At 38.3% G+C, this 21,570-nt stretch overlaps 2 protein-coding genes and 1 long non-coding RNA gene across 8 annotated transcripts in view; 1 reads left to right on the top strand and 2 right to left on the bottom strand.

The window, feature by feature from the left end:
- LOC147824118 (uncharacterized) overlaps positions 1-5,151 on the bottom strand; it is a 58,459-nt gene extending 53,308 nt beyond the window's left edge. Inside the window, exons 1-2 of one of the 2 annotated variants that reach the window (XR_015442683.1) lie at positions 4,784-5,151; positions 285-390 (exon numbers count right to left, since the gene is read on the bottom strand). This is a non-coding gene — a long non-coding RNA (uncharacterized LOC147824118). The remainder of the gene's footprint in view (positions 1-284; positions 391-4,783) is intronic. The other variant, XR_015442682.1, reaches the window with a different exon arrangement.
- LOC101703206 (centriolar and ciliogenesis-associated protein HYSL1) lies at positions 650-4,764 on the bottom strand. The gene has a single exon (XM_004842156.4). It carries the CDS (start codon positions 3,579-3,581, stop codon positions 2,679-2,681), a length of 903 nt encoding a protein of 300 aa, XP_004842213.2. The 5' UTR covers positions 3,582-4,764; the 3' UTR covers positions 650-2,678.
- A 10,363-nt stretch (positions 5,152-15,514) lies between the features above and the next one.
- Positions 15,515-21,570, top strand: part of Ubxn2b (UBX domain protein 2B) — a 79,779-nt gene continuing 73,723 nt past the window's right edge. For all 5 annotated transcript variants that reach the window (XR_002393957.2, XR_205129.4, XR_002393958.2 and 2 more), the window contains exons 1-2: positions 15,515-15,668; positions 20,447-20,550. Coding sequence is in view for 2 of the 5 variants with exons in the window: in XM_004842152.3 (XP_004842209.1) it covers positions 15,585-15,668; positions 20,447-20,550 (188 nt within the window). In the remaining 3 variants the exon portion in view is untranslated. The remainder of the gene's footprint in view (positions 15,669-20,446; positions 20,551-21,570) is intronic.

Raw genomic sequence — 21,570 nt, forward strand, 5'->3', positions numbered from 1 at the left:
AATATGTATTTCTGGAGGTTTCATGTCTAGTAAAAGTTTAGAAGGAACTTGGACTGGGGGCTGGAGTCGCAACTTACAGTTGAAATCTATGGGCTTGTGCTCCTTCTAGTGGACACTTGTTACATTGCACATGCTTGCTTGTTTTGTTTTTTTGTAGGCGTTCCTTTCATAGATCTAGAAACATTTCATTAACCTCAGAACAATGAGAAAATAATCTTAAAATATATTTACATAATCAAAATGCATGTATCCATTAATATTTAGCTGACTATATTTGTACTCACCAGAATTCTCAGAGAATTTGTTAAGAGATGACCAAACTGAGTGGGTGACATGGTACAGCAACTTGAGAGGATGAAGGTCACTTGAGCCTTGACGTGTGAAGCAAGCCTGAGCAACATACCAAGACCCAGTGTCAATAATAATAATAACAACAACAACAACAGGTCTGCAGTTGAGGGTTAAAACCCCAAGGAATTGCTCATTGAAAACTACTTTTTAAAATGTTTTGTCTGACTGATAAAGGATGGGAATATGAATTCTGGAGTTAAAGAGGAAGAAATTTTATCCTCTCCCTTGGACAGCCTAGCATGGTAAAATAGAGACCACAGAGACTGTGCATTCAATGTGGGGGAGAGGTAGGGTTTGTATCTAGATGTCCCCCCCAAGCCCTCAAGCACTCATAGGTGGGGCTTTCAGAGATGACTGCTTCTAGGACGTGTGGTACTGGGACTAAAGGTGTGTGATATTGGATTAGTCCACTAATTGGTTTAGGATAGTTTTGGGTGTGGATGATGGGAAGGCCCACCCTGGGTACTGGTGGCCCCATGCAATAGACTTCTAGCTTGGATAGAATAAAAGTCTAGAAGGCTTTCTGCTTGTTGCCTTCTACCTACCCTGCCATGGACTGTTTCTTCTCTGCCATACCCCTCTGCCATGCCACGTTGCCTGGAGCCAGCTCTCTATGGACTGAAACCTCTACAAACTAAGTTAAATAAATCTTTCCTCCTTTAACTTGTGGGTGTCAGATATTTTGTGCCAGCAATGAGAAATTAACTGTGACAGAGGTATCCCAGTGAAGGACTGTGCAATTTGAGATGCTGAGCATTTTCTGGGACCCTGATAATCTTCAGCAGAGAAAATCTGTTGATCCTGTCATGAAAAATGGCAAAGATGCAGTATGATTTGTGGACTACTATGGACTATTTTCCCCCAAATCCATAAATTCAAAATATGAAACCTTAATGCAAATATTAGGAAGTGGAGGCATTGGGAGGTGAGTAGAATATGAAATTATCATATTACTGCCCTTATAAGAAGAACTCTTCTCCCACACCCACCTGCCTCTCTTCTTTCTACCATGTGAATACGTAGCAGGAAGGCAGCCATCAGCAAGCCAAGAAGAAGACCTCAACAGAATCCAACCCTGTTGCACCCTGGTTCTTGCACTTCCAGCCTCCAGAACTGAGAAAATAAATGTGGTTTAAGCTCCCAGTTCTTTATTATGGCCACTAACTAACGCAGGGACTGAAGGGGGCTTGCTGAAACACAAACTGAATGTCTGAAGGGGACAGCTGAATGCAGGAGTCCAGAATTACCATATGAAGTGCCATGGTTCTTCATTTGAGGTTGAGAAACTTCAAAAGCAATGTTATAGGTCAGGGTTGCCCAATCTATTTTTCAACAAGCTCTATACAAGAAATGATGGCAGGAACAGAGCTCACTGATAAAGGTTCCAGACTTCTGACCTCCTGAGACCTTGAATCACTTACCAAGAGCCAAGGGGAGCAGTTTCTCAGCACAACTGTGGTCTAATCAGGCACACCAGCGGAAGGTCTGTGTAGGACAGTGGGGACCGGGCAGATGGCAGAGGCTGGCTAAGAGACTAAGCAGTGGCCATCTAGACAGAGATTCAGTCTCAGGCTTGTGCCTGGTCTTACCCGTCTTCTGACATTGACCCCCCTGGGCCATCCTGTCCTTTGCCATCATGGGAAGTTGGAGTCCAGTACTTTGTTGCCCTCTGCCTGGCAAGCTTCACCAGAGCTTTTTAATTCCCTGTGCACTACTCAGTAGTAGAACAGAGATGTACTGCTGCAGTTTGGTGCCTGTTACTCCTCCTTTATTTTTATCCTGTTCCGTCTGGTCATTTTTCTGTGTCTAAACACTTCATTAACAAAGACAAAGATAGTAACACATTGCACAACAGAGAAATGGGAAATAAGAAAGACAGAGAAAATACCCCTGAACAACCAAAACAGATAGGGCAGAGTCCATATGCAAGATTGATGAGATGGCTGCATAATTTTGAAACTGCTCAGAATAATTCTAATTTTGAGTTTCCAAAATTCTTTAATAGATAAGCTTAATGCCCACCAATTTTAAAACACACTAAAACACAGTAGCTTACATTGACCCAAGGTAAAAAGGCTTTCAAACACAAATGGTGCTTACTAATTTGACAAAATACAAAGACCAGATAGGTTTTTATCTCTCTGGCATGATTTTTCTTGTAATTTCTGTATTTGAGAGTAGTAATTTGGAAGGTAAGTAGTGTCTGACAGCTATATGATACACAGCAGGGGAACACTAATGGTGGGTGTTTCTATTTAAAAGGAACCAGATAAAGAAACAGGATATCTTAAACAATTCTGTAGGAGGAGAGACAGGTTAAAAAAATCTTAAGAAGGAGAAAGAGGGAAGGGAAGCTTCCTGGGCATGTCACCATTTGCAAGGTCACAGTGAACACCCCAATGAATGGCATATCTTTTTTTCTCAGTTGGCACTATGTAATTGTTTGGAACATACATGTGTTGAGGCTTGGACTGGGGCTCTGCTCGGGAAAGAAACCCTTCTCGGATACCCCACCGTACCTCCTTCCTATGATCTTCACCAGGCAGCCCCATGGAGTCCCAGTCCTTTGTGTACTCAAAATATCGAGCCACCTGGTCTATCTTGCCTCGATTTTGGCTTAACTGCTCCAGCCTTGGGGGAATAAAGGACTTGGGTCTGCTGGCAACAATCAGGTCTTGTTCATAAGCGGGAGGGCCCATTCGCTCTCTTTGTAGACAGCCAATGAACTGATCTTGTGAAATTCCTTGGTATTCATGTGGCTGACTAAATTTTTGTGAAATATCCGCTGGGGACTCCCTATCTTCCCGGAACTGCAGATTCATCAGCCTTTGTTTTAAGTCCCAGAGATCTGCATCACTTTCTGTGTCACATTCTGATTCACTGATAATTGACTCATCTGTCACTAATACTTTCCCACCTGGCTTTCTACAAAGCACCTTTCTCTTTATCACTGGCTTTCGGAGCCTTTGAGAGACCTCTGAGACTGTTTTCGAAGTGACAGGACTTTCTACATGTGGGTACTGCAGTTCCACAGGAAAAGCAGGCTGCTTCCCTGGGGCTACTGAAGCTTTACTGTAGGGATCATACTGGATGGATTGGGTTTCTCTGCTTAGGTCTCCCTCACCCTGCCCTGCACAGATATGAACAAAAGCTGTGGCAGCTGCTAACATTCTCTCTTCTGGATCCATATTGGTCCATTTTTGTCTATCAGGTCCTGTGAGTTGCTCCATTGCTTCCCCAACACTATAAAAGGCTGTCTTTTTTCTGCCATCAAAACTGCTTAATATAAGAAAGTCTTTGTCTTCAGGTTCTACTTCCAATGTGAACTATAAACATTGGTTTTACTTCTTCAGTCAGTCTAGCCTCTATTGTACCACCTACAGCAACTATGGGCTAACCATGCTGTCAAAAGTCACATGTTGTATAATATGCTGCAAGGACTGGACTCTGTTGTATTATCCGTATTTCAGTGTACCTTGATTGGCACTGATACTCACAATAAAAACCTCATCGCCTCCCCGCAGCCCTTGCTGCCAAGCCCTGCGAGTTGGGGTAGCACGACCAACTCGCGCAGGCGCACATCCAGCCCTGGCGCTCTCCAGACCTAATTCTTTTTTTTTTTTTTTACTGCTATGACACAAGAAAGACCTCAGTGATTTGAGTATTGCTCTAATTTCCTAAGTACCAATTTCTTAATTGTGTTTCCTAGTCTACAGCCACGATATCTTTGTCACAACCACAGAGTAAAAAAGTGATTCCCAACACCACTGCTGCAAAACCTTTAATGCTCCCTGCTCTGAATTTGTGGATTGCAATGTGAATCCGACTCCAATAGTAGTGAGTGCTGCTCCCTGAGACTTCCTACATTCCTGTGACCCATGCAGACTGCACTTCCCAGTGCCTTCAATTGTTAGGCATGGCCATGGGGCTTGGCATGTTCAGTGAAATACGAATGGAAGTAGCAAGTATTGCTGCCAGTCAAAAGCTTTAAGATTTGAAGATGAGGGGCCAAATTTTCTTTCCTTGTTGCTCCAAAGAGTGAAAAAGACAAGAATCTTGATCCTTTCAGTGATAACATGCATGGGCAAAGCCTTCCTTTAAGGCATCATCTCTCTGCTATTTATTAGCCCTGAAGTTTATGAATGGTCTAGTACTCTAGAATGGCCTTTCCTGACTGATACACATATGTCCTAACTCCACATGTAGAACCGCAAGGTCACTCTTCAGTGGCTGTCCTATCTCACATGTGGTCATAAAAGTCAAAGTTACCTAATATTCAAGATCACAGCAAATTAAAAAGCTGTTACTTCTACAGACATATCTGCTAATTAATTGTCTATAAAAGGAATAGCTGGAAGCCAAAAAGAATACATATAAACTACAACAAGCAGAAGAGGTAACATTTATAGCAATCAAGGGTTACAGTGCTCACCTCCAGCAATGGTTTCACTTTCTGTAGTTTCAGTTATCTGCAGGCAGTCACTGTCCAAAAATATTGAGTAGAAATTTTCAGAAATAATTCCCAAGTTTTAAATTGCACACCTTTCTGAGCACCATGATGAAATCTGGCTCCATCCCATCTGTCCTGCCGAAGACACAAATCATCCCATTGACCAGTGAATCCACATGTATGCAACACTTGCCTATTAGTCACTTAGCAGCCAGCTAGGTTAGCAGATTAATGGAGGCTGAGGCAGAAGGATATTAAGTTTGAGGCCAGCCTGGGCAACTTAGTGAAACCCTGTCTCAAAATAAAATTTAAAACAGTTGAGTTGTAGCTCAACACTCCTCAGGTTTGAGCTCTAGTACTACAAAAAACAAAATCAACCAAAACTTTGGACCCTAGGCTAAAAGAAAACCATAAGAAGTTAATTTACAACTCTGCAGATAGTTCAAGAATTCCCAAGAGAGGATTCCAAGACTTGCATGGTATGTGTTTACATTTCAAGGGAAAATGAGACCCAGGATTCAGGAGAAATATCTGCAGGTCATCAAAGAGATACCAGAAGTCACATGGCCTTTGGAAAAATGTATGTCCACTCCAAAAGTTTAGAGAAAAATCCAGGATCCTTTCTATTCCATATCTAGGGGAAAAAAAGGTTTCTCTCCTCCTTTTCTCCTTTTCTCGCCTATGGGATTTATGATAATTTGTCACTCAGGGATGATCACTGAGGGTGGGGGCAATCACACAATTATTAGAATATAAGTAATAAGTAATTATAACCATTCTGCCTCAGGTCCAGAGCACTTCATGTGTGCATTCTGGATAAAACCATTAAGATGGAGACTAAATACCCTGCATTTATCTTAGCAAAGCTAAGAAAAATGTATCCAAATGCTATGCAGTCTTTTGACCACTAAAGTCCTAATATGAATGCCTCTAAACTCTCCTTTGGAAAGTTAAATGTGGTGAATACTCTGGGAGGGAAATGAGAGTGGAAAGTGGGTTGTTTTCTCATGGTTCCTTTTGGCACTGAGTGTCAGTCTCTAGTTTGGGTTTTCAAGTTTACATACTGCTTTGTCTCCATTCTTTTACCCACAGGTGAGACCCAGTCCTTACACTGTTTAAGGATATAAGTTTGCCGTGTTTAACAGAGAAAAAGAAATTTGATGATAAATAAAATTAAATTTTATTTCTCTTTCACATAAGATCTGAAGCTGGTCCATTCTTACAGAGAAATATATAGCTTTAAAGCACATAGGAGAAAAGAAAAGTGGCTGAAAATTCAGTAATTTAAGCCAAAATTTGGTTCTTTGAAAAGAAAGATTTATAAAACTCTGGCAAAACAAGAAAGAGAGAAAGAATGCAGAATTAACAAAAATAAAAAAGGGAATTCTTACATTTTTACATATAATACAAAATCACAAGAGGGTATTATCCTTATCTGCTATACTTTGGATCTACAATGCCCCCCCACTCAAGGGCCCATTTGTCAAAAGCTTGGTCCACAGCTCAGCACTATTGAGAGGTGGTAGAAACTTTAAGAGGTTGAACCTAGAAAGAAGTCCTTAGGTCACTGAAGGCGTGTCTCTGAAGTGTATTGTGGGACTCCTGTCTTTGCTTTCCAACCATGAGGTGGGTGGTTTTTCTCTACCAAACTCTTCCACCTTCATGTTTCATCACAGGTCCCAACAACTGATCATAGACTGAAATCTCAAAAACTGTAAGCCAAAGTGAACTTTTCCCTTTATAAATTGATTGTTTCACACATTTATTATAATAGTAGAATGCTAACTAATACCATTATGCCAATAATTTGAAATTTAAAGTAACAAAGAATAAAACTGACTAATGAATAGAAATTTTGAATAATTTTATAATTATTAAATGAACTGATCAATAATTTGAAAACCTTCCAGGAGGAAAATCTAGGCCCAAATAAATTCTATCCACATTTACAGAAGAAATAATGACAATATAATAAAAGATCTTCAGGGATTGAAAAAAAAAAGGAACACCTCCCCAAACTTTTAATGAGACCAAAATAAACTTGATCCCAAAACTTAACAAAAAATTTACAAGAAAAAATTCCTTCTCAAATCCTTGACTGGCTCCTTAACTGTTCAGGCACAAGGCAACACTCCAAGAACCCCAGCAGAAGGCAGCAGAAGGTAGCATAAAAGACATTAGCAGAGATTTCAGCATTTTTATTTTTCATAGGAGGCAGAGTTTGCAGTTCAAGCCATATTAAGAATAAAACAAAAACAAACCAAACTTTCTTTTCCAAGAAAGATGATAGAATCCCGAGATTTCACAACATATCATTTTCCATATTCAATACACAAAAATTGCTAATTATATATAGAAGTAAGATAATTCACCAACAAATTTTTAAAAGTTAAAAGCAGTTATAAACAGACAGAAGTGGCCCCAATGTTAGAATTAGCATCAAAGAATTTGAAAATAGATGCCAAATGCAGTAGAACATGCCTGTAGCTCCAGCCACTTAGGAGGCTAAGACAAGAATATCACCTGAGTCTAGGAGTTCAGGACCAACCTGGGCAACATAGCAAGACCCTGTCCCAGAAAAAAAAAAAAAAAAAAAAAAAAGATTTTTAATTAACAAAAATAATATGTTGAAGGATCCAAAGGAAAAAATATATCTAATGGGTGAAGAGGTAATGAATCCAAGGAGATATGGAAATTCTAAAAGTAAACAAATAGAAAATTTAGAACTGAAAAATGCAGTATCTGATAAATAAAAATCACTGGATAGGATTAATGGTTGATTGGATGCTTCAAAAGAGAGAATCAGAGAACTTGGGTCAGGCCAGTAGAGATTTTCACATCCAATCTGAAACTGAAAGGAAAGACAAAAAAATAAATAAGGCCTCACTGACCTGTGAGACAATGTTAAATAGCATCACAGGTGAGTAACTGGAGTCTTACAAAAAGAGCAAGTAGGGTGGGACAGACAAAAGATTTGAAGAAATTATACCTAACACTTTTTCTAAACTTCTAAATTTTGTATTACTACATGTATGCATTTTATTAGTGGAATATAAATGTGTCACAGTTGGGTATAAGTGCCACATTTTCTGCATCCATTCATTTGCTGATGGACACATAGGCTGCTTCTAAGATTTAGCTTTCGAGTTGAGCCAATATAAATATGGTAAAGAATTTATCACTGTAATATGATGATTTTAACTCTCTCGGGAAGATTCTTAGAAGGGGAATAGCTGAAGAATGGAATTACTATTTTTAGTTTTTGAGTAATCTCCTCACTAATTTCCACAGTGGTTTTCTGTACTAGTTTACATTCCCACCAACGGTGTAGAAGGGTGCCTTCCCCACCCCCCAACAGCCTAACCAGAATTTGTTATTATTTGATTTCTTGATGACGCCATTCTTTCTGGAATAAAATGGAATCTCAGTGTTGTTTTAATTTGCATTTCTCTAATGGCTGGAAATGTTGACCAATTTTTCATGTATTTATTGGCCATTTGTGCTGCTTCTTCTGAGAAATGTCTATTCATTTCATTTACCCATTTTTTTGATTGGGTCTTTTATTTGGGGAGGTTATGATTTTAATTCTTCATATATTCTAGATATTAGCCCTCCTTTGGAAGAGTAGGTGGCAAAAATTTTTTTCTTATTCTATAGGCTGTCTCTTCACTTTGTCGGTTGTTTCCTTTGTTGTGCAGAAGCTTTTTGTTTTAATATAATCCTCTTTGTTGATTCTTGATGTTATTTCTTGGGCTATTGGGGTACTGTTCAGAAAGTACTTGCCTACTCCTATGTCTTCAAGAGTTTTACCTATTTTATCTTTCAGTAGATTCAGTGTTTCTGTTTTAATATTTAGATCTTTGGCCCATTTTGATTTTAGTTTAGTACATGGTGACAGACATCGGTCTAGATTAAATCTTCTGCATATATACAGCCAGTTTTTTCTTTGTTAAAGAGGCTATCTTTCCTCTAGGGAGGTTTTTGGCCCTTCTGTCAAGATTGGATGGCTGAATGTTCTTGGGATTGTTTCTGCATCCTTTTTTCTGATCCATTGCTCCACATGTCTGTTTTTGTGCCACTGTCTTCCTGCTTTTATGATTATAGCTATGTAATATAACTTGAAATCTGGGATCGTGGTGATGCCTCCCTTGTTGCCCAGGATTGCTTTTGCTATTCTGGGTCACTTCTGGTTCCATATGGATTTTGGGATTGTTTTCACTTATTCTGTGAGGACTGCTGTTGGTATTTTGATTAAGATTGCATTAAGTCTATATGTCAGTTTTGGAAGAATGGCCATTTTGACAATGTTGGTTCCACCTATCCAGGAACAGGGGATGCTTTTCTATTTTCTGATGTCCTCTTAGATCTCCTTTTTCAGACTACTGTAGTTTTCATTGTAGACTGCCTCTCTGGCACTCTTCTACTCCTCTGGTTTCTGGCTGGCACAAACTAAGCAGCTTTGCTCTGCCATACACCACAATGTCATTGCCTTGGAGGCAGAAAGCTAATGAATATAGACTTTTTTACCCAGGAGGCTTTGGGAAGAGTAATTTCTTTCAACCTAGAGGACCCTGTTCCTATTGAGGCACCTCAATTAATAATCATATCACTGGGAAATCCCACTGGAATTTAGGTATGTTAATTACAGCATATATCCTGTGCATTTTTTGTATCTTCTGTATTTTTAAGTTGGAAGTAATCCAATGGATTTGAGAAAATAATAAAGAATTTATAAATAAAAATTAAACTGATACACCAAACATTGAAAATAAGTACATTGAATTAATTGTAATTGTGTGTATGTGCATGTGTTATTTGTTCAAGAAATATTACGAAGCTTCTATAATAGGCCAAGCATTGGAGATAGGAAACAAAACATAATCCTTGCTCTTTGAGAACTTTAGTCTAGAGGCATCAGAAAAAATTATACACTTTTAAAAATTCCTCATGATAAAATTTTATGCAAAGCTCTAGAGTAATATAGGGAAACTTCCTCAGGAAAGATTTATCAGTGTCACATTGGAATTAGAGATCCTGAAAGAAAAAATGTTTTTTGTTTTTGGTACAAGGATCAGACTCAGGACCTTTTGCTTTCGAGACAGGTGCTGGAACCACTGAGCTAAATCCCAGGTCCCAGGATGAAATGCTTTTATTAAGTATAAAAAGAACAAGGAAATTCCATGCAAAGGAAATGGTAGGGAGTTGCAGAGGACATGACATTTGCAAATCAATGAGAGTACTGAGACAGCTAAAGTACATGGAGAGAGAATGAGGTGATATCAGGAAAATAAAAACTCTAGTGATTAGACAGATCTGTATAGTTCATGAGGAGCTGGCCTTTATCTTCCTGTAGGTAGTTGAATTTTAGTCAGAAGAACTACATGATCATCTTTGTGCTTTTGAAAAATAGTGCTGAGATCAATGTGGGGAACAAAACAAAAGCATGGAGACTAATTGGGAAGGTAATGTGACAGCTTAAACCAGAGATTATAAGAATTTGGGCAATATCAGTGGATGTAAGGGTAATAAGGAGAAGACATACTGAAGAAATATTGTGGAGAGGGCCGGGGATTTAGCTCAGTGGTTTCACCGCCTGCTGCGGAAGTGCAAGGACGCTAGTTCGATCCCCGGTACCAAAAAAAAGAAACATTGTGGAGAAAATCCAAAGATTTAGTGACTGTTAGTGACCCCTACAGTTAGGTTTTAATATCCTGCCCAGTATATGACACAGGCCTGAGAAATAAAGCTAAAAGACAGAACTAGGAGAGAAAGTGGGATGCCAGGATGAGCAATACTGGTGCAACTGACAAAGGCCCTGGCCAGTTCCAGGCATTGACTTTTTTTTTTTTTTTTTTTTTTTGGTATCAGGAATTGAACTCAGGACTTTGCACTTGTGAGGCAGATGGGAGAACCACTGAGCTCCAGGCGCTGATTTTTATTGGCAATCGATTGGAGTAAAGGCAAGCTACATGCAGTTTTTATAGAAATTAACGTGAACAAGGCTCATAAAGAACAAGACAACACATTCTCAAATCAGGAGCAGAACAGACAAAATATATGGTTGTAATTAGAACATTGTCCTTCTGGTTAGAAAGTTTTAGTTGTGGGAATGGAATTTGGGTGTGTTATTTTGACCTTGGCACATAGGCTCTGAGCCAGACTCACTTCTCAAAAAAAGCCAGTTGTGGGGTTAACTCTTTACAGCCTGCTTTGGGCATAATCAATATTGTAATCTCCTGCATGTAACAATAAACTGGGATGTTAAAGGAAAAAGGAATTAAAATGACTGATTTCTGGCTGAACTTGGTGATATGATAAATGATAAAATGAAAAAAGCAGAAGTTTTGTAGAAAAAAAGTGAGATTCAGGTTTGAGACACAATGTTTTCAAGACATCCAAATGGAAGTAAAAGTTAAAAATACAATTAGAAATGTAGGTCTGGATTAATGAAAAGCACTGGTTACTAGAATAACAGATTTGGAAATCCTAGATACAGTGAATCCACATTATTTGCAGCTTCCATATTTTGCAAATTTGGCTACTCACTAACATTTATTTTCACAAAACCAATCAATACCTGCAGTGCTTTTGTGGTCATTCACAGACATATACAAAGAAACAAAATTTGAGTTACCCAGTGAGAATATTCCCAGCTGAGATAACTAAGGTAACATTCTGCCTTCTTTTTCAGCTGTTTTAATGTAAACAAGCGTACCTTTTGTGGTCAATTTAGTGCTATGTTTTTTCATTTTTGTATTATTCTTTGGTGATTTTGTTATTTAAAATGGCTCACAACCATAGGACTGAAGTGCTATCTGGTGTTTCTAAATTTGTGTGCCTAGTGGAGAAAATGTGTGTTACATAAGCTTCCTTCAGGAGTGAGTTGTGTGCTGGTGGCTATGAATTCAATGAATGAATCAACATATGTATTAAATGAGTGTCTTCACACAGAAACAGACATAAAACAATGTTATATATTAACCAGTTGTGAAAATGTAACCAGAGGCTCTCAAGAATCTAACTCACATGATAATAGCAAAAATTCAGTTTCCAAATATTTAGTATTCTCAGCAACTTTATGGAACATAACTACTATCAGTAAGAATAAACTGTGTGGGGGCTGGGCATTTAGCTCAGTGGTTTCGCCACTTGCTGCGCAAGCACAAGGACCCGAGTTCGATCCCCGATACCAAAAAAAAAGAATAAACTGTGTGTACATGGCAGGAATAAGAAAGGGTTATATCGAATAGTGAAAACATAGACAGCGAGAAAATCAGGGAGCTGAAGAAAGAACCCTAGGGAACATCATCATCGGCAATGTGGACAGAAGATAAAATATTAGGAGATGCTCAAAAGGATTGGTCGTTAGGTAGGAAGAAGTGTTGAGAAGTGTCCTGAGGAAGGGAAAGTCACCAATGTCCCTACAGCTACAGCACAGCTCCTAAGAGACACAGAGATGGTATAAAAAGAAAATTGTGTACTTTTGAGTGTAATGGATCAATAGTTGAGTGAAATTCATCCTACTTCTTTTGTCCTCAGTTACTTCTGTAAATTGAAGAACACATAATCCAGAAAGAAGTTGTAATTACATGAAATTACATATGCAATCCATGAAAATTAACAACTGTAAATATTATATATATTATAAATATTTTTTAAACAATTTTTTAAATGATGGAACAAAGCCACTGTATATTACAATGACCTCTGATCTTGGCTTCAGTGGTATCCAGAGTAAAATTATACAAACATGAATTCCATTTAAGTTGTGAAGTTGGAATTAGGAATAGTGTATAAGCCCAAAATGGGTAAGTCTATATTTCATTGTCTCTCTTATCTGTATCTGATGAATATCTCTGATGGTGTATCTTGTTATGTATTGACTTTCAATGAATGGAAATGAGCTCTGGAGGTACTCAAACCTAGGTTTGAGTTTTGAATCCCTATTTTCTTCACTCACTCATCCATTCATTCACTTACTAAGTCCTTCAGAATCTGCCTCAAGTCTACATCACTAATCTAGATCTGTCTCCATCCCATTAACCCATAACCATCTTTCCTCACTTCTAAACTTCATCCATGTAGTTCTCTGTTGATGTGAATATGATATTTCAAACCTCTGTATCTTGGCATACATCTTTGCCTTTACTTGTAGTCCTTTCTGGTCTGGTGCCTACTACAAGCATCTTCCCTTCAAGACTCAATTGGCATTGAGTCCTATGGGGAACTTTTTAATAAAGACACAGGAACTGTTCAGGACAACAAAGGAAAGGTTTAGTATCTGGTACTGCCATTTACTACAGGATGAATTTAGGTCATCTGATTTCCTCAAATATAATATAGTTATAACAATGTTTACCTAACAGAGGGACAGATGAGATTATACATACAGTAAACTGTAGGAAAGAAAAAGATTCTCCCCTACTCTTTCAGAATCTCCCTCTGGGTCTAAGAATTAAACTGAGATAAGCAGATTAACAGAAAACCATGGGTATTTTATTTTATAAAAAGTTTTACATGATGCTGGCATGATGGTACATGCCTGTAATCCCAGCACTTGGGAGGTTGAGGCAGAAGGGTTGCCACAAGTTCGAGGCCAGCCTGTGCTTATGTAGTGAATTCAAGGCCCTCCTGAACTACATAATGAGACCCTGTCTCCAAAAAAAAAAATAGTTTTACATGAACTTGAGTGTCCTCACAAGAAAAAGAACTAAATAAGGGCTTGGTTTCTATATTAGAGTGAACAAAGAATAGCATTTGTGGAAAAGTAACTAGGGAGATTTGGGTAAGTATAAAAAGGTTGTATCCTCAACTCCCTGTCTATAGAGAAGTAGGCTTTCTTTCTACCTGGAATAGGAAGGACATCTTTCACATGAGAGTTCAGTTTCTTGCCTTCAGAAAGAAAAAAGGAAAGTCAGAGTGATCTTGCATCTACTGTTTTTCAAGTGTCTTTAGCATAAAATAATCAATATACCAAAGCAGCATATTTCAGGGTAGCATGCCCTGAACTCCAACATTTAGCAGGTATCAACAGGTACCAGCAGAATATTCCATCTTATTTTCCCATCGCTCGGACAAAATACCCAACACATACCCACGACTTTAAAAAAAGGAGAGGTTTATTTTCGCTTACGGTTTTAGTCCATGGTAGGCTAGCTTTAAGGCAGAAACAGGATGGCAGAGGAGCATGGCAGAGGAAAACATCCTCAAGCCAGGACAATCAGGAGGCAGGAAGAGAAGGAAGGAATCTAGGGCAAGGATACACCCTTCCAGGTCATGTACCCAGTGACCCACCTCCACCCAGACCCCGCCTCTTCACAGCTCATGCAGTTACTGATCCCATCAATGGGTAAGTCTACTGAAGAGTATAGCACCCCCGTGATCCAGTCACCTTCAAACACATGAGACTTTTGCAGGATATTTTAGATCTCAACCATAACATTCCCCTTCACACCCCACGATCCTTACATAACACTTCCTACAGAGCCGTCCTACAAATTACAAGTCATCTGTTTACATCTTTCTTTTTCCTACTAGTTTGTGAGTTTCCTTACCACTGAAATTGTTTCTTTTTTGCCTCCGCAACCCAGGGCATAAGAGTGCCTGGGATAAGAGGAGTTCTAAGTCAATCCCAATCAAGTGAAGGATCTTAGTAGAGTCCAGATCTGAGTGTAGAGTCTTCTTTACCCTCAGTACTAATTCATGCTGTGAGGGCGATATACCATCCCATCCTCCATAGGGAAGAAGATAAGAGAATGAGCAGGGCTAGAAAGGTGAGGTTGCAATGTTGTGGAGAACAATTTGAAATAAGATGGAGTTGTGTAACCCTAAACGTGCTGTAACCCTAAAGTGTGCTGTGACTTTAAGAGTGCTGTGAGTGATATGCAACCATAAGATATAGAAGTAGAACCTTAAGCGGTATGGAATTGATAAGGATGTAGCCCGAACTGGACAGGGCGTGGTCCAAAATGGACAGTGTGATAAGTCTGAACCAATACCACAAACGCCCAGTTAGAATAGTATAAAAGGACCTGAAGACCTCAAGCAAGTCGGCGATCCATCCCACCGACCAGTCTACTAGTCAGTCTGTTGATCTGACTACCGACCGGGACACCTGCACCTGATCCCGCTGGAAGAAGCATCGCCGCCGACCAGACGAGACCAGAGGACGAGGCCAGCGGAGAGACGGACAGCCTAGGGCCGACTCGACGCCCTTCGTCTACGGATCGGACCCTCTGGCCCCGCGGGAGGAAACGTCGCGCTCCCATAAGGACTTGCGCAGTACAGGTACAGGGACGTGGTCATCGGCAGACTTAATGTTGTCTTATTTAATATCGTGTGATAATTGCATAGAAGTGAATTATAATAAGATAAGGGTGTGAGCTGCCATCCGAGTCCGAGGCCTCTTTACCCGCGGTACCTGCTCGCGACAAATGTGTATCTGATAAAACATCCAGAAGACGTTTTCATTGTTGCCTCAAAGGAACCGCAAGTCAACTCTTCCCTGTATGGCAATCTACAGTGTCTTCAATCGCGGGGCGGGGTAAAGGCAGACAAGGCACTGAAATTCCCAGGGTCGACTTTCTGTGAGGAAAAAAACCTGAAAGAACAGGTGAGGACCCACCGCAAGTAGAGGGACGCGCGGGCTGGTGGAGTGGGACAGCGCAGGCTCCTCGCGGGCTCCGCCCCCTCGTGGGGGTTCGCCTCGTCCCGCAGTTGCTAGGCAACCAGTCCCGGAAGTCACTGGAAGCTCATCCGCGGAGACGCCGCAAGGCGGCAGAAGATGGCGGAGGGCGGCGGCGTAGAGAGGGAGGAAGCGGAGAGGAGTTCTTCCAGGCCGCGGCCCCCAAGCGCGCGGGATTTACAGGTGGGGGAACCTGTGGACGGAGGAAGCACGGAAGAGCTGGGCGGGTGAAGGCGCGGGCCGGCGTGGGTCGCCTTTGTCTATGGCTGAGCCTTCCCGTGTCCCCTTCAGAGGATTGAATTGCGACTCCAGCGCCAGGGTCTTCCCGGGGAGACGCATTTGCACAGTGGCGGTTGTAGAAACAGGTGCCCGAACCTCCACCGCCGGTGCTTCCTATGTACAATGCAAGAAGCAACTGTTTAGAGTGGTATTTTATGAGGTCGGGTGAGTTACGGCTTTATCCTGAGACTTACTGTGATTTATTGTGGCAGGTGGTAAATCAACAGCCACATAACAGTATAACATGTTCTGGCTTTTTTTTTTTTTTTTCATGTCTGGGTTGCTCCTTCTGACACGATTCCTTAAATAAAAATATCTTACCAAGTAGCCCTTCTTTTTTTAAGGAGGTAAACTAAATCATTTCATTCTACAGCCAATGTATCCTGGCTGTAAAAGACAGTAAAACGATGCTTATGACAAACGAAAAAATAAAATTTTGTAATGTTACAGAACACAGACGTTAGCCAACTATTAATGCATCATCTTAATTTTATCAGGCGCTAACACCACTTTCCTTATGTTAGACTTTTTTCTGTCTCCTTATAGAGTTGTAGATAAAATTCAACAAGTAAACAGCGGTAAGGAGTTATAATTTAAATTAAATGAAAGTGAATTGATAAATCTTGGCAGGAAAGATTTATAGCCACATCTTCATTCTACTTCAAAGAACACACTGACCAACTGCCAGGTAATTTATTCATAAGGTCTGGGGAATGCACAGAGAAATTGTACATCAAATTTGGGGTCAGTGCTGTGTACTGGTGAAGGGTATTAAATAAAATTTGTAGGACACCATGGATTTGGAGGAGGCATCTAAACTGGACTCAGTGGACTAATACAATGTTTAATCGCAATAAACTCAGTTTTGGTGGATCATAAGTGGCCCTGTAGCAAATTAACTGGTTAAACTGTAATCAGTTGGGTGGTTGACAAAGTTGTACCCAATTAAGTAGTTTTTTGTGCCTCACTTTTCTGTAAATGCTGTGGGATTACATTGTTGCTTGGAGTTGTTCTAACAGTACAAAAGTATAAAAGGCATTTCTACGTTTTGGAAACCTTCACACCTTTTTGAGAAGTAGGATGTGAATACATTTAACATAGCTTTTTAAAGTAAAGCATCACCTAAAATGTACCAATAAACTTAATGAAGGAAAAAAAAAAACAAAGTAAAGTATCATTGAGCGCCAAAATAACATGAAGAATTTAGAGAATGGAGAGATCAGTTTAAGATTAGGAAATGACCGGTAATAGTTCCAGTGACAGTAGTGGAGTCAGTAGTAATAATTCAAGAAACAGCGTATCCTTAAGCTGTTTTATACCTCATCTTTTCTAATATGGACCTAAGAGATGGTATGAGTGTTGAGAAAAATGGATCAGTGGCCAGATCAACTTTGATTTATATCTTGGACTTGGCAGTTAGTACCGTAGTGTGTGAATTTAGGAGAAATTTATTAATATGTTTGATCCTATGTGCCTTTATTTGTAAACTGAAGGTGATAGTTGTGGTGGTATAAGGATTAAATAATGTCATAAAAGAGTCTGAGCACAATTTCTGTATTATCCTTATTCTTTGCTTGTCAGATGTACTGTAACTTTTACCAGTTAGTCCACTCTAATGTCATTAAAATTAAACATCTTAACCAACTGACCCATTTCTCCTCCAGAATAATGTCAAAAGAAAATGGTTTGTTTCCATATAAGTTGGAATTTAGGGCAGGGGCTGGATTAGGGATTCACTATTAGGGTTAGGTTTTGACTTGATAAGAGTGGTCTGGATGCTTCAGGCTTCATTTCAAGTTCTTCATATACTAAATTCTAGAGGAAAGATTGTCAGTACAGGTTAAATCTCTCTTATCTGGTAGGTTTGGGACCAGAAATGTTTCAGATTTTGGAGTCTTTGTGTAGACTTTCCTGTTGAGCACCCCTAATGCAAAAATCTAAAACCCAAAGTGCTCCAAAATCCAAAACATTTTGAACATCATCCTGATGAATTTTCTCTGTATTATTGAAACATCTTCTTAATAAATTTTGAAATTTTGTTATTTATTGATTTTAACCAGTGTTTCAGTTAGTTTTGATTAAATTATCACTTTGTCTCTGGTGTGGTGTCATCTGTTTTGTAAAATATAAATTTAAAATTTTTATATTTACTAGTGAACCTATATTATATGATACCACATGGCATCAATTCTTTCTAAATGTCACTTATTTCAGAATTAATGGTGTTCCGTAAACAACTACAGTAGGTCCTTTCAGCTAGATAGACTCACTACTCTAGTGTCATTTTCCCAGTATACTTACTTTGTTGATATATGATCCACATTCCATGGAGTAAAAATATTATTTTCTCTCTTCATTTGTTTTACATAAGAAAAATGCTGTTTAATAAGCAACATTTTATTTAAATCTTAAAGCAAAAAACAAGGTACAAAAGTACAGCAAATATCTCAATTTAAAAATCTATAACTATATTAAACTGTCTTTATGTTTATGATGCATGTTGTGTTATAGCCTTTATATAATTCAATGTGCCTGTTATATATTATATTATAAAAATTTAGGGAACTTAAATTCCAGTAGGGTAGATAATACAGTAAAAATACACAAATACAGATTGAGTGTCCCTCCGAAAAATCCAAAAATTTGAAATGCTCCAAAATCCAGAATGTTTTGAGCACATGAGTTATGGCTTTTAGAGCATTTCAGGTTTTTGACATTTGGATTAGAGGTGCTCAGTCTATGCAAACATTCCAACATCTGGAACTTTGAACTGTAAAACACTTCTGGTCCCAAGCCTTTCAAATAAAGAGTACTTAACCTATAATGACAATATGATGTTTAAGTGTCATTACAGGATAATATATGCACCAAGGATTTACCCAAGAAAGATATTTAGTTAAGACAATGAAAGTTTTTACATAAAGTATCTTAAATAGGTCTTTGAAATACAGAAAACATTTCCATTGATGAGAATAGGAATACCATGAAAGTAATTCACAGAGCTGTAGTACTATAATTGGCTCTGAAATAAATTCATAAAAGAATACTGTTTTGAAGAGATATCAAGGAGGTAAAATTAGTGAAAATTTTAGAAACAAGTCAACAGTCAGTTTCTCCCTCTCTTGCTCATTTGTTTTGTTTCATTTTGTTTTTTGGAGGAGACCAAAGGGTAAAAGACCATAGGAGATACATAAATAATACTGCTGAAAGGAAGGAAATACTGGGGAAAATGAATCACTAATACAATTTTTTAGCATAATATCTTCTATTGATGGAGCCCACATGCTGTGTGCTTGATGATTAATCCTTCAAATGACCCTCAAGTGATAATTTTGTATACATTTAAAGATATAAAAATGAAGACTCAGAGAAGTTAAATAATTTACTGAAGATCATACAGTAAGAGCCTAAATTAAGATTTGACTTCATTTCTTTAAGATTACAAAGCAATTTGTAATTTGGATTTCTAGCAAAATTACCATGTTAGAAATGCAAGTTGATGTATGTGTAAGGTCATGGGGTAGAAATGAAGTAAAGAAAATTAGGTAAAAATGGAACCTTTTAGTTTTGTCTTCTTTGTATATATTTTAAAAGTTGGCTCATAGAATTTTCAGAGAACAGAGATATAGCCCAGCAGTATAGTGTTTGTCCCAGCACTGCACCTAAAGAATTAACTTTGCCCTAATTCTCTGTTCTTTTTTTTTTCTACTGAGGAAAGAATTCATAATGATAGTTTCCATATATTTTGTGCTTCCAAAAGGAGCACTTTGTCTGTTTTGTTTGGGGTTTTTTTGTTTTATTTTAATTTTTGTTTGGTTCTTGGGAGGGGCCACCTAGTGTCTATGGTCATGCCAGTTATAACAGAATAACCACAGAAACTTTAGGAATCAGTTTTTTAGTTATCTTTCAAAGATGTCAAAAGTGGGGACAAATAAATACTGAAATATTTGGAATATTGTTTTAAAATAACATTTGAAAAACAAATTTAACTTTCATTTTGAGGATATCCACTATAATATACAATGAGATAATACTGTATTGCTTTCTAAATGATATACTGTGTAAACTGCATGTGTAATTCATTGGTTTATATTTTTCAGAAACCCATTTGCTAAATTTGACATTTGTCTGAGGGACTTTTAAACAACACTTGAAATTGTTTTATGTACTTGGATTTTGGAAACAGCTAAATGAAATTATTTTTGAGATGATGAAAGAAGCTGACATTAATAAGAAAAAGCTTCAAGAATTCTTAAAAGAATTGGAAGAGGGGCCGGGGATTTAGCTCAGCGGTTTTGCTGCCTGCTGCACAAGCACAAGGACCCAAGTTCGATCCCCAGTACCAAAAAAAAAACAAAAGAATTGGAAGAGGATTATATAGGTCCAAATTTGAAAATGATTTGTAACCTAAGGCAGTTTTTGAAACTTTTTAATAATTAATTGATGGAAAAATAATTAAGCAGTTATTGTAACTTTAATTTACTCTAACATATATGACATTTGGTTCTATGAGACATCCAATGAATTTATTTTGAAAATAAGTCATCCTTTGAGGCGACAACCTTCATTTTTTCATAAGAAAATTTTTTCACTGCTCAATTTCAAGTTAATATTATATTCATAAATTGCATAGAGTAATTTTTTTCTAGTATTATACTTTGTAAAAGCCTCTTACCCTACAGTTGGCCCTTGCAGAATTATATGAAGATGAAGTGAAATGCAAATCTTCCAAGTCTGATAGACCTAAAGCTACAGTCTTTAAGAGCCCACGAACACCACCTCAACGGTACGTTTTATTTTTTAAAAATTATAAAAAGCATTTAAGAAGACTCTAACTATAAGCAAAACCCCTTTTAAATTCACAAATCCCAAACTATTCAAATGGCTCTGGGGATTTTTTAAATTGTAATATTTAAAAATTAATATTATTTAGATACTATTCCTAAAAATCTTTATAGTCAAAAAGCTAACAAAAACTTACAAAATTATCTAAAATACCTGTTACTGTAGTAGGCATCATATGAAATTGTATTTTGGATGCTATTTTTCTTGGGAATAGTGATTCTTTAATATTACTTGAGTTATAGGATTCATTAAGGGTCTGATGAAAGTTGCAGGCTCTCTCCTTCCAAAGTAACATTCATGTACAATTTTGTCATTTGTTTTTGAGGGTTCATATGTTTGCTAAAGCCCATCCATTCATGAATCTTTTGTCCTCCATTTAAGGATCTTTAGCTTTTGAAGTCTATCCCTGCTGTTCTATGATGCTTTGTCTAGTAAGTGACCTTTTGAATGTGTTTGCTATTCAGATACCACTGTGGAGATCAAAGAGATGAGAATACAGTATATTTTTTGCTAGGAGTACTTCTGTTAACATTTTTTTAGTACTGCAGATCTTATTCCTGGGGAGAAACTTGAATTTTCTGATTATATCTCATTCTCAGAAACTATAATTTTATCAAAAATTGAAAAATTTATCACAGGCCTGCCCACCAGCCACCAGCTTAGCTACACAAGCAGAGTGGTCACGGGATGACTGTGCCCTGCTCAGTCTGGCTTGCTCTGCCCACTTGTGACCAGGAGACCCAGTTGGAGACCCAGCCAAGGCACAGGGGGACTGAAAGGCCATTCTCCTGACCTGCAGAAGTGAACAACAGAGAGAAGGCCTCTCTCAGGCTCCCTGATGAAAACAGGCCCACTGGAAAAGTGAAGAGAATCTCTGCAATAAAGGCACACCAGACTACCATGCTTGGGACTTTCATGATTGGCAGTCATAGACACTGCAATCCTATCCATTCATCGGATG

The sequence above is a fragment of the Heterocephalus glaber genome, unplaced genomic scaffold (assembly GCF_053883595.1).
Source record: "Heterocephalus glaber isolate CG9 unplaced genomic scaffold, H.glaber_assembly_v1.0 deba00001553, whole genome shotgun sequence".
In the NCBI taxonomy this organism is placed as follows: domain Eukaryota; kingdom Metazoa; phylum Chordata; class Mammalia; order Rodentia; family Bathyergidae; genus Heterocephalus; species Heterocephalus glaber.

Bases quoted from the DNA above. Each gene is read 5' to 3' on its own strand.
- LOC101703206 (XM_004842156.4), bottom strand. From the start codon at position 3,581: ATGGAGCAACTCACAGGACCTGATAGACAAAAATGGACCAATATGGAT.